General features: G+C 48.6%; 3 protein-coding genes across 3 annotated transcripts; 2 read left to right on the top strand and 1 right to left on the bottom strand.

Moving 5' to 3' along the window:
- Nucleotides 1-1322: 1322 nt before the first annotated feature.
- On the bottom strand, nt 1323-3274 carry Asppvi_005139 (putative MFS transporter; the record flags this gene model as incomplete). The annotated part of the gene is made up of 7 exons (XM_043301065.1): nt 1323-1502; nt 1565-1692; nt 1743-1817; nt 1870-2487; nt 2536-2625; nt 2688-3001; nt 3057-3274. 7 exons carry the CDS (start codon nt 3272-3274, stop codon nt 1323-1325), a joined length of 1623 nt encoding a protein of 540 aa, XP_043157000.1.
- A 1635-nt stretch (nt 3275-4909) lies between these two features.
- Asppvi_005140 (MATE family efflux transporter) lies at nt 4910-6490 on the top strand (the record flags this gene model as incomplete). The annotated part of the gene is made up of 2 exons (XM_043301066.1): nt 4910-5534; nt 5589-6490. The coding sequence occupies 2 exons, from the start codon at nt 4910-4912 to the stop codon at nt 6488-6490; spliced, it is 1527 nt and encodes a 508-aa protein (XP_043157001.1).
- A 1205-nt stretch (nt 6491-7695) lies between these two features.
- On the top strand, nt 7696-9245 carry Asppvi_005141 (agmatinase; the record flags this gene model as incomplete). The annotated part of the gene is made up of 8 exons (XM_043301067.1): nt 7696-7927; nt 7978-8068; nt 8138-8221; nt 8273-8494; nt 8546-8763; nt 8820-8912; nt 8960-9110; nt 9161-9245. The coding sequence occupies 8 exons, from the start codon at nt 7696-7698 to the stop codon at nt 9243-9245; spliced, it is 1176 nt and encodes a 391-aa protein (XP_043157002.1).
- Nucleotides 9246-10903: the final 1658 nt, after the last annotated feature.

A 10903-nucleotide genomic window follows, 5' to 3' on the forward strand; every position in this document is an offset into this window, starting at 1 on the left:
GTTCAGTGTCGCGCCGCTAACGACAAACTGCCGGTTCGTTCGCGAAGCGAGGAATGGCCACGGCAGGTAGGACGTCGAATTGAGGTTTCCGCATCCGCATATGCCTGTGACCCGACAGTAGTATGCTGGAGCGTGAGCGCAAGAATCTGTTGAATGCTGTGAAAATGCCACTACGAAGACTCTTTATGGCATCAAAGTGATGATAACCTAGAGCGGCGAATGTACTAATCTGGATACCAGCAGAAGGACGTTGAACCTCTACTACTCCATGTGATGTGTTCTGCACCAGTCTGATTGCTTTCTCTCGATCGCTAAAAGACGATCATCAGATCGCCACAAGCCAGGAATTGCCGTTCGTCTCAGCCTGCAAAGTCCCACGTATGACGGACGCCTGCGGGAGAGACGAGAGTCAGCATTGGAGTAGCTGCAAGAACCTCAGACTAAAGTGCCCGAGGAACACTTACCAATTCATTACGCTAGGATACATCTGTTCGCTCTATGCCTGATAGATGTCAGGGAAAAATGGGTTTTCCGTGCTCCTGACCCTGCTCAGCTGGGTAGGCCATAAGAATTGCATGCTGATCGAGGTATACTTGCCGGAAGAGGTCGATCTTATGATGGAACAAAAAAAGGCTTACCGGGTACATGGCGAAACAAGGCATCGTCATCCAATGCAACAGCCAGGTTGTGCTCTGCAACCCATGGCACTTTCAGTTCACCTATATACACAAATTGCACGAGTCGTGCTGGTTATGGATACCCAGGGCCGTGGATGCTAGTCCTGGGCATGTCCATATTGAAGGAAGACTTAAGAAGAAGGGGGAAAAGTCAGATGGCGAGAAGAAGATGAGGAGCGTTGATTTAGCTGGGAACTGAGTGAATTTATAGGCCAGAATGGGGAGTTGAATAAAGATAGTGCCTCTTAGAAGTGAACCCGCAGCTACCTATTATTGAATATCTAGCAGATCCAGGGACAAACAAGTATGCGGCATTGAAAGACAGTGAATGATGAGAATCAAACAGCTTGGTCATGTTGCAGAGACAGTGGTCTGAGGCAATCAGGATATAATGACGGTTACACAAGACAATTTGAGTCCTTTATCGATATAGTCACACACAGGGGGTTTATATCTTAAATTTACGGGAACAGTGCATCATCTATATTCCACAGCAAGTGAAAACGAAGCTCATGCAAGGCAGTGCAAGACAAGATTGTCTACGATAGACTGGTCTAATGGAGTGAAATGAAGGATTAGCTCATGATTCGCCTTCTCTCAAAAATACATAGTAAAAGCCTTCTAGCAATGTCATCTATTTACAGATCAACTGCCCGAGTCGAACTCAGGATTCACCCATGATGGCACTGGTGCCTTCTTCCGCATCGTTCCGCCAAGCCAGTGCAATAATGCAAACACAGCCGTTCCAGCAACCGCGACAATCAAAGCCTGCGTGGTAAACGTCCATGTGTATCCTGCCGTGGCCTGCCATTGTGCAATGAAGAACTAGAGATGTCAAGTCAGCTACCATCTCAGTTGATCAACGATGTGTTTATTAAGCAACATACTGGGTTGATAAAGGCGCTCAAATTGAGGAAGACGGCATAGAAGTTGATCGCACTCGTTGACTGAAGGGGATAGCTATCGATGATATAGCTGCTCGTGACGGTGTTTCCGATCTGGATTCCAGCAGCGACTGAGGACTGTCAGTAGTGATACGTCACTCTAGCAGCCGGACTGACTTACATAGGAAGAACGCGACTTGACCAATCATCCAGTGGTAGTTCTTATCAATACTGACACCCCAGACAACAAGTCCAACTGACATCCAGATTAGCCCCGTCTGTGCAAGCTAACCGAACGTCTAACTTACCAGCTGTGATGAGGATAGCAGGGTAAGCCAGCCACAACCGCATTTCCGCGACGCGCACGCTGCCATTCCTCTTCGCCAGTCTCTCAACAATGTAGTCACTCAGTCTACCCGAGCAACAGATCTCAGAGGTTACTGTCCCCAGAAACAAGCCAAGAAACAGCAGTCCTTGAATCAACGGGGTGTACGACGCGTACGCAGCAGGCACCATCGTGATCACCGACAGAATCCACCAATACMACAAGAAACAATATCCGATAACACTGATGACGACGACAGGAAATCGGAAAGTGAGGATAAAGCGAACGACGGAGTCCCATGGTTTGGGATGCCGCATGCCGGGAACAGGTCTGACATTGAAGAAGCCGAGTTCTTTTGTTCTTGGTATGGCAGGCCCGGTCGCTGCTGCCATGCCCCCAGTGTTCTCATCAGCTGGGCTTTGTTCGATATCTGAAGAGCTCAGAGGTTTATGGCCTTCCCGCGGCATGCGCTGTAGCATAGTTGCTCGTGGATACAGGGTTTCGGGCATGAGGAAGAGTTCGACGACCAGGAGTGCGGCGAAGAGAATGGCGTTGAACCAGTTGATCCATGCTGCGCTCACTACATTCAAGAAGCCACCGACTAAGAAACCTTAGCGTGTGCCATGGGAGAGATACTTGAATCACTCACAGGTTGGCCCTAGCAAGAGTCCAGAGTCTATCGCTAGGACCCACAAGCCAAGTTTCTGTCCGCGTTCATAGTCAAAGAAAAGATCATTGACTTTCGACGTTGAGTCAGTACCTTCGTCACCGTTGATGACTTCATGCAGATGTGGTACCTACCAACCGCCATTCCAACCGTCGCCGCTGGGCTGACCCCGAATCCCTGGAAGAATCGAGCAGCCATATATCCGCTATAACTTGAGGCCACTGCTACTCCGATTGTTGCCACGAGAGCAATGATAGTCCCGGTAATAAAAATGGTCCGACGGCCGTATATATCGCTGAACGATGTCCAAAAGAGGGGGCCGACTGCAAGACCTAGGGCTGGAATCGCGACGGTCCAGTTGACTTCCGAGTAGCTGATACTGAACTGAGACTGGAGCTCGGGGAACGATGGGACTGTCGTCGTTGTGATGTAGGTGAATAGAAAATATCTTCAATCAAGCATTAGCAATGGCTGACTGATAATTGAGCTATACAAGGACTGACTTGAACATGACGATTCCCAAAATGCTGTGCTTCTCCAGTCTTGACCAGTTCAGCGGATCTAAGGGATCTGAAGTCGGTTGAGGATGTATCTTGATTCCATTTTGCTGTATGGTAGTCTCTCCAATTACTCCCAGCTCAATTGGAACAGACTGCTTCTCATCAATCGCGCCGACTCTCTGCAAATCCCCTAGATCAGCTTTGGTCAGTTCCTTTTCCATGGTCTATGTGGGAGCACTCGATCTCGGAATGAGCGTCTTGTTGATGGATCTATAGGTCATTCTCTCGTGAATGTATTCGGCATTCGAAGGTATAAAAGGTCTATCTACTACCACTCCATTGAATAAGAGCCATAAAGGCTAAAGTACCTGACCTTACAGGAGTTTAGTTTATTCAAGCCATTGTCAAATCAAAGGCTGACTCGATATCAAAGATAACTTCCTTATCTGTGCCTGTTTTCTTGGGACACTTTCCGACGATCAACTGGTAAGTCTACAGCTTGACTAAGGACTGTGCAAGTGATAAGCATATCAGGACTCGTTCGATATTCATCATTCCCAAATGATTATTAGGCTCAGTGGCGCAACCTGCCTTTGCGTTTCTTGATATGTCGATGAACTCTACCCGACCACTGCCTGCAGCAAGCCTGAGTGGCGTTTTATTCACTCCACAAGCAACCAGTGAGTTGCTTGCCAGTTAGCGGTTGCAGATAAACTGATAAGAGAACACTGATTGATGGCAGTCATTGCATTTGTTTTATCCGAAATTAGATGCTGTCATGAAATTGATGAACCCTTGAGGTTGGCTCTTCCGGTCTGAGCCTGTGCCACCAAACTGACTTATTCTTCGATTACTTCTTGACGATCTACTCGCTAATGAAGGATTCTCGTTCGATTGAATCACTTCTCATCCCTTCGTTCCCAACCGGAAAATGATATCGTGTTCGACCGCGTCATCGAGATTTACAAGGTTGTATACAAGAGTCTGTGATCAGAGGAACATTGAAGCCTATAATGATAAATTTCTCTCGTCAACCAGCGAATACCTGCTATCGGCTCGCTTATATGAATCTATTCAAAAGCACATAAGAATGCTTTGCACAGTCGAAAATAGTGCGCTTCAACTGTCCTGAGCCTGAGCATCATCAGGAGTCGTTATCAATCGCGCGGGGCGATATACTGAGACGAGCTCTGTTTCTCCGAGGCCAATCAACCACTTACTTAGTACTTTTTCTTTTTCTCGCTACTCTTAAATAGAGTTACAGATGACCTTCCCAATTGGGTCAATATTTGGAGAGGCACAGACTGTTTATTGTACTCGACTTGTTGTTTCCACGACTATCTGCATTACATAGCGGCCTGCAGAGATAAGGGCTCCGTGATCGGACCGCCTGATGAAGAATGGCCAGACTGCCTGCAGTGGTCTACAGATTGTTTTCCATGCATTGGACTGTCTTCTGCTTCCTGCTCTGCGGGTCATGCAAGTCAGACTACGTAGTCAAGGGCGGTTCAGCCGTCGACTCAATGCTTGACTTTGCTCCTTAGCCGGTTGGCATGATCCACCGGTCGTTGAGATGGCATTAGCTTTTCGTGGGCTCTTGTGATGGCGAGACAGTGAAATGACTGTAAACAAATTCGAGACTGACGATAGGAAACTGGCCTAAAGCCGACTCATTGGGTTGGTTGTTTGATAGACTTACACTGGTTATTGGGTCTCTGATCTATTCGGAGGACGCTTACTGCCAACCCAGTGGGTCAGCTTCCCGCATAGACATGTTGACGCATACGTGATATATAGATTACTTCCTGATGCTGTCCTATGCATCCTATACATGATCTTCTGTCATCATCGACAAAATGCCCGACACACCTGATCCAATTCGCAGGAGTAGCTGCTGCTCCACAAAGCCAAACAACCCAACAGAGTATACTTCTCTCCTCCCAAAGCCAACAGACATTGACCCTTCGCGCCTGAACGGCGAGACGACCGTTGCTGGAGAGGACGATGTCTCGAACCGACGCCTTGTCATCGCAGAATTCTGGCACCTGCTCAAGGGATCAATCCCCGTAATCCTAGCCTATACACTCCAAAACAGTCTACAAACCTCCTCCGTGCTGATTGTCGGACGTCTATCGCCCGAGCACCTCGCTACATCCGCCTTCTCCCTCATGTTCGCCATGATCACGGCGTGGATGATTGCTCTGGGAGGCACGACCGCATTGGATACGTTGGCCTCGTCTTCGTTCACGGGGAGCTCAAACAAGCATGACCTAGGGATCCTGCTGCAGCGGGGCTTCTTCGTGCTCGGTCTTTTCTATATTCCCGTTGCTATTCTTTGGGCTTGTTCTGAGCACGTTTTTCTTTTCTTGGGTCAGGATCCGGTTCTCTCGAGAGACAGTGCACGCTTCCTCACCTGTTTGGTTCCCGGAGGTTTGGGATATATCTACTTCGAGGTCATGAAGAAGTATCTCCAGGCTCAAGGTATTGTCTCTTCTTTCTCTCCGCTGAGTTCCAGCTAAAGATGGACTGTCTTAGGAATCATGCGGCCGGGCACCTACGTCCTCCTGATCACCTCCCCCTTCAACGCCTTCTTGAACTACCTCTTCTGCTACACCTTTGAGATGGGTCTGCTAGGCGCCCCATTTGCAACAGGTATATCCTACTGGTTATCCTTTGGCCTCCTCGTACTGTATGCACGGTTCAACGCCGGCTCGGGATGCTGGGGCGGCTGGTCGCGAGAAGCCTTCAACAACCTCGGCACATTCGCCCGTCTCGCCTTCCTGGGCGTCATACACGTCGGCACGGAGTGGTGGGCGTTTGAGATCGTCGCCCTCGCCGCCGGGCGCCTAGGGACAATCCCACTAGCTGCGCAGAGCGTGATCATGACCGCAGACCAGGTTCTCAATACCATTCCATTTGGGGTGGGCGTTGCCGCATCGGCGCGCGTCGGCAATCTTCTTGGGGCAAGGGATGCGAGTGGAGCTGCTCGTGCTGCGAATACGGCTGCTTGGTTGAGTATGTTGCTTGGTGGGGTGGTGCTGGCTGCGCTTATGGGTACGCGGAACGACTTTGCGAGGATCTTCAACAACGACGAAGGCGTGGTGCGGCTGACAGCTGAGGTGTTGCCGTATGTTGCTCTGTTCCAGATTGCGGATGGGCTGAATGGGAGCTGTGGGGGGAGCCTGCGTGGGATGGGCCGGCAACATGTGGGCGCCATGGTGAACCTGGTCAGCTATTACTGCGGGGCGTTGCCTCTGGGGATCTGGCTTGCGTTTCATGGGTGGGGTCTGAAGGGATTATGGGTGGGACAATGTATTGCGCTTTACATTGTCGGGGTTCTGGAGTGGTTGATTGTGGCCTTTAGCAATTGGGATACGGAGGTGGAAAAAGCTTTTCAGCGGATGGATGTGCATGAGCGTCTTGAGACGGGGCTTTAGATACAATAGTTGCTACTGGAGGAATAGACAAATCAAATCGAATAATATCAAGAAGCAAAGCGATGCTAAGGCACTGTCTGCTTTTCGCTACCTACAGTTGAGTTACGAAGGTACCTGAGGCAGATCAAACGTATTAGTGTGTATTCGACACACTCCAATTATCTGAAGCTGTAGATCGAAGAATCTTCACGACGCATGTCAACAGACGCTCATTGGTAAGAATAGGGTGATAAGGGTACACTGCTCCTAACACTATTTCTTTTCGTCATCATTGGAAAAGAGGCCATATCACCATATGGCGAGAAATTCACAAGAGTTGTTCGCTGTCCATCGATGGTCTAAAAAGGAAGGACGATTGAGAAGAAGCAACAAAAAGAGACTAGTAGCTGAGATAAGCTATGCTTCCCCGGAAATAAAAGAGTATCCACCGGAAATGTCAATTCATCATGCAGCTTAACTTGTTAATCCAGAGGACATGTTGAAATAGGGTTGAGTGTTATCAGTGACCCCCAACCCGTCAAGATAGCGTCGAGATAAGCCAGCAGCATCAACTGATAAGAAGTTAACTATCCATTCGTCCTCGTTCACTTTTTCTTCGTTGATATTTCTGGAACCTTGTCTTCCTCCTCTTCCGGCCTTCCTTTTTGGGAAGGAATCTGAATCTAACATGTCTAGATTGCATATTGCTTTTCCCAGTATCCACCCAAGCGAAGCTTGGCCAACGGTGCTGATGTCACTGCTGCATTCCTGCCCCATAGGCATATCCTCCTGGCGAGATGCGTTTCTGCGGACACAGACTAGTTCTCGTTCTATTACCTGGATTTGGTCAAGTGCAGAAGCCCGAGTCGCCAGCCGTTGCGAGTCTGGCCTACTGAGCTCTGAATTCTTGGATCCTGACTCTATCGGTGATGGGCATATGAAGCTCGAATGGACTTTGTTTGTTCGAGATAGGAAGTTGTCTGGAGAGGTGATGCCTTACCCAGAATGTCCTCCAATGATTGCAAGATCGTCAACCTGTGCGAAATCGGAGCACTCATCTGTCGAGCTTCGACTCCGCAGACGCCAGCTATCTGCGGGATCATACACGGAATGGATAGAAAGCCTGCATGGGAGTGTGTGGTCATAAATATATCCATCTTCCTTCGTAGCCCATGGTATCTTTCTCATCCACAAGGTTCTCAATATACGCACACTAGTACGGCAACATGATCACTTCCACGCTGAGTCTTTTGGCGCTTTCCGCCATTGCATCTGCGCATAGCGATCATCGGCAAAAGACCATCGCTGGTCCGCATCAAAGTCTATGGTACAATACTATCCCAGGTGATGGTGGTACTCAGGCGGACTCCGTCTTCTCTGGCATCTCGACGTTCGGTCGTCTGCCCTACTTTCCTTGTCTCTCCAGCGAGGCAGAGAAATACGATATCGCCTTCATCGGTGAGTTTGAATCTGTCTACTGGCTCTTTTGGAGTGTGCTCACAATCCAGGTGCTCCGTTCGATACTGGCACCTCATACAGACCTGGTGCAAGATTCGGCCCGAGTGGCATCAGACAAGGTTCTCGCCGTCTTAATCTCTAGTATGTTGATAACGGCTACCCATGCTTACAACGGTGATTTTGGCAAGGCTCACGCAAATTGGGATTTAGCGGGGGCTACAATGTACCATTGGAAGCGAATCCATTCGTTAGTGAGCTGAAGGTTTTGGATTGTGGTGATATCCCGGTGACATCGTATGTCGTCTATCTATCGGCGATATCATGACTTCGCTAACTGGCGGACAGGTACGACAACGCTTGGGCCATCCAGCAGATCGAAGAAGGGCACAACAGCCTGCTCATGCGCAAGCCTTTCACCGATGCGGACGCTGAAGGATTGTCCAGGGCCGGAAAGACTCTACCGCGGGTCATCACTCTCGGTGGTGATCATACCATCACACTGCCGTTGCTGCGCAGTATCAACAAGGCTTACGGGCCCGTGACTGTGATCCATTTTGACAGTCATCTGTAGGTTTATGTTCATGACGAAGGGCAGAATTTGAATTGACAGGTCTGCAGGGACACATGGAAGCCCAAGGTCTTCGGCGGTTCGCCTAGTCAGGTTGCTGCGATCAATCACGGAACCTACTTCTACCACGCTGCCATGGAAGGTCTCCTGAAGAACGACACCAACATCCATGCCGGCATCAGGACGACCCTTTCTGGGCCCTCTGACTATGAGAACGACGGGTACTGCGGCTTCGAGATCGTCGAGGCTCGTGAAATTGATACTATCGGTACAGCACGCACCGAGTGACTGGCGCGTTTGAGCAATATGCTGATATGCCAGCAGGAACCGAAGGAATCATCAAGAAGATCAGAGACCGAGTCGGCACTGAGAACCCTGTCTACCTTTCCATTGATATTGATACTCTTGACCCTGCCTGTAAGTTCCTGCCATGATTTCAAGCATCGCTCTTCTGACGACAGCAGTTGCACCTGCTACCGGAACCCCCGAGACTGGAGGCTGGTCGACCCGTGAACTGCGCACCATCATCCGTGGCCTTGATGGGATCAACTTCATCGGTGCGGATATCGTCGAGGTCGCTCCAGCTTATGATACGAACGCAGAGCTTTCTACCATGTATGTTCCCTGCTATTTGGTTTGAGATTGTGGCTGACCATGTCTTTAAGGGCCGCTGCGGATGTTCTTTACGAGGTTCTTACCATCATGGTCAAGAAGGGACCATTGTCTATTTCCAAGGGACATGAGTTGTAGCTCGAAGATCCATAACCCTTGAAGACAATGCTATATATATCTATGTGAAGGATATATATATACATATATAGCACTCCCTAGCATAACGCTGGAGCAATTATTCTTTCAGTATCAGAGATAGGGCACCCTTCCTACGAAGGTAGGGCTTCGGAAAACTACTTCGTATCATAACCATATCTTGTTTCCAGATAATACACACAGGTCACATCTGTGCGCAGCCCCTTGCGTCGGGGAAAAGCAAACTGCAGAAACCTAAATCCAGCGACAGATGATGTTTGACTAGTCTACTACCTACTCTACAATTCTGATACGTTATCATTTCGCGCTGAGTATACTACTGTATTAACTTATTCACGAACGATCAATTTAATCCAGGTAACCTCGCGCAAGATTGACCTGATTCAAACMGAACGATCAATAATTCATCTGGTGTAACTAGCATCAACAATCCAGAATCGAGTCCTTGCATACGACAGGGGTCTTGCCGACTTGCAGGGCTGTCAGAGCCAATGTTATCAGATATCTGCATTGCGAGCCGGGATCCGAAGGCTGTAGCGTATCTTAATGGCCCCCTTGCTTTTTATGGTTCTATCTGGCTGTTTGACAAGTTATGTCACATCCGATGCGGCTTTTGAGTGGGAGATGGTTCGCTGTGGCTTTTGATATGTTTTCCACAGGGCCGAGTTGATTGGGCTGCTGGTTACTCGTACTGAAGGAGCTTAAAGCACGGTCCAACAGCTCGTCTGTGGATATTGCAAAGAGCTTGACTTTTGGCGATCAAACTGGTGGGATTCAGTAGGATGGATTTGAAGAAGGATCTCTTTGAATGTATTCAGGACCATGAGTGACGAGTTGTCGCCGCTGTAGTCTTGGAAGGTAGTCTCTCTGCCACGGTGTTCGAGTTCCTGTTATGGGTTAGAAGATCTATCCTAGACGAAAGAGGAATGTTCTGTCCACGGTTTGTCCTGTCATCTCAATCGCTATGACTATGTAGCTATACGCCTGGTTGATCATAATAATAATGAATCCTTTCACTCATCCAAGTCATCAACCTCGTGGCTGATCTTAGCTTCTTAGGTAAGTATGTGATGATCAATTTGGTTTCCTTTTTGGACCTCCAGCCCGTTCGTCAGCAGATGTGACATGGCGATCGAAATTTAACTTTGTAAGTTCGAGGTCTGGAGGAACTCAACTATCCTAAGTACCTGTCAGTGTCAGCTTTTGTCTTAGATGAAGCTACTTGTTCATTCTTGGTCATGCAGCACAGATGACAGATTTGAACGGAAGAGCGAATCGCTTGGCATGTGGATTTCTTTTTTCTTGGAATTTCTAATGTAAGATGAAGGTTTGTCGCGAGTTTAGGATCGTTTGTTTGTGGAACGAAGCCGAGTAGTATAAAGCTGTAGGATCTCTACTGAGGTTGACTTGTTAAACTGATCAGTATAATTAACTATTAATACCATCCTTTGGACAGTGGACACAGGCCTCAAATCGTCGGTTCCTGACTCTCAGTCTCGGCCAAATGGCAAGGACCTAGCCTTTAAGATCGTCCCCCTTGACAGCACTTGAATCACCGATGGTTTCACATCTAATTTAACTTCTCGTTTCCCAATGACAGGTTCAGGAACATGCGATGACATGTGGTCCGTGAATAACGG

Source organism: Aspergillus pseudoviridinutans, assembly GCF_018340605.1.
Source record: "Aspergillus pseudoviridinutans IFM 55266 DNA, scaffold_3, whole genome shotgun sequence".
Taxonomy (NCBI): Eukaryota; Fungi; Ascomycota; class Eurotiomycetes; order Eurotiales; family Aspergillaceae; genus Aspergillus; species Aspergillus pseudoviridinutans.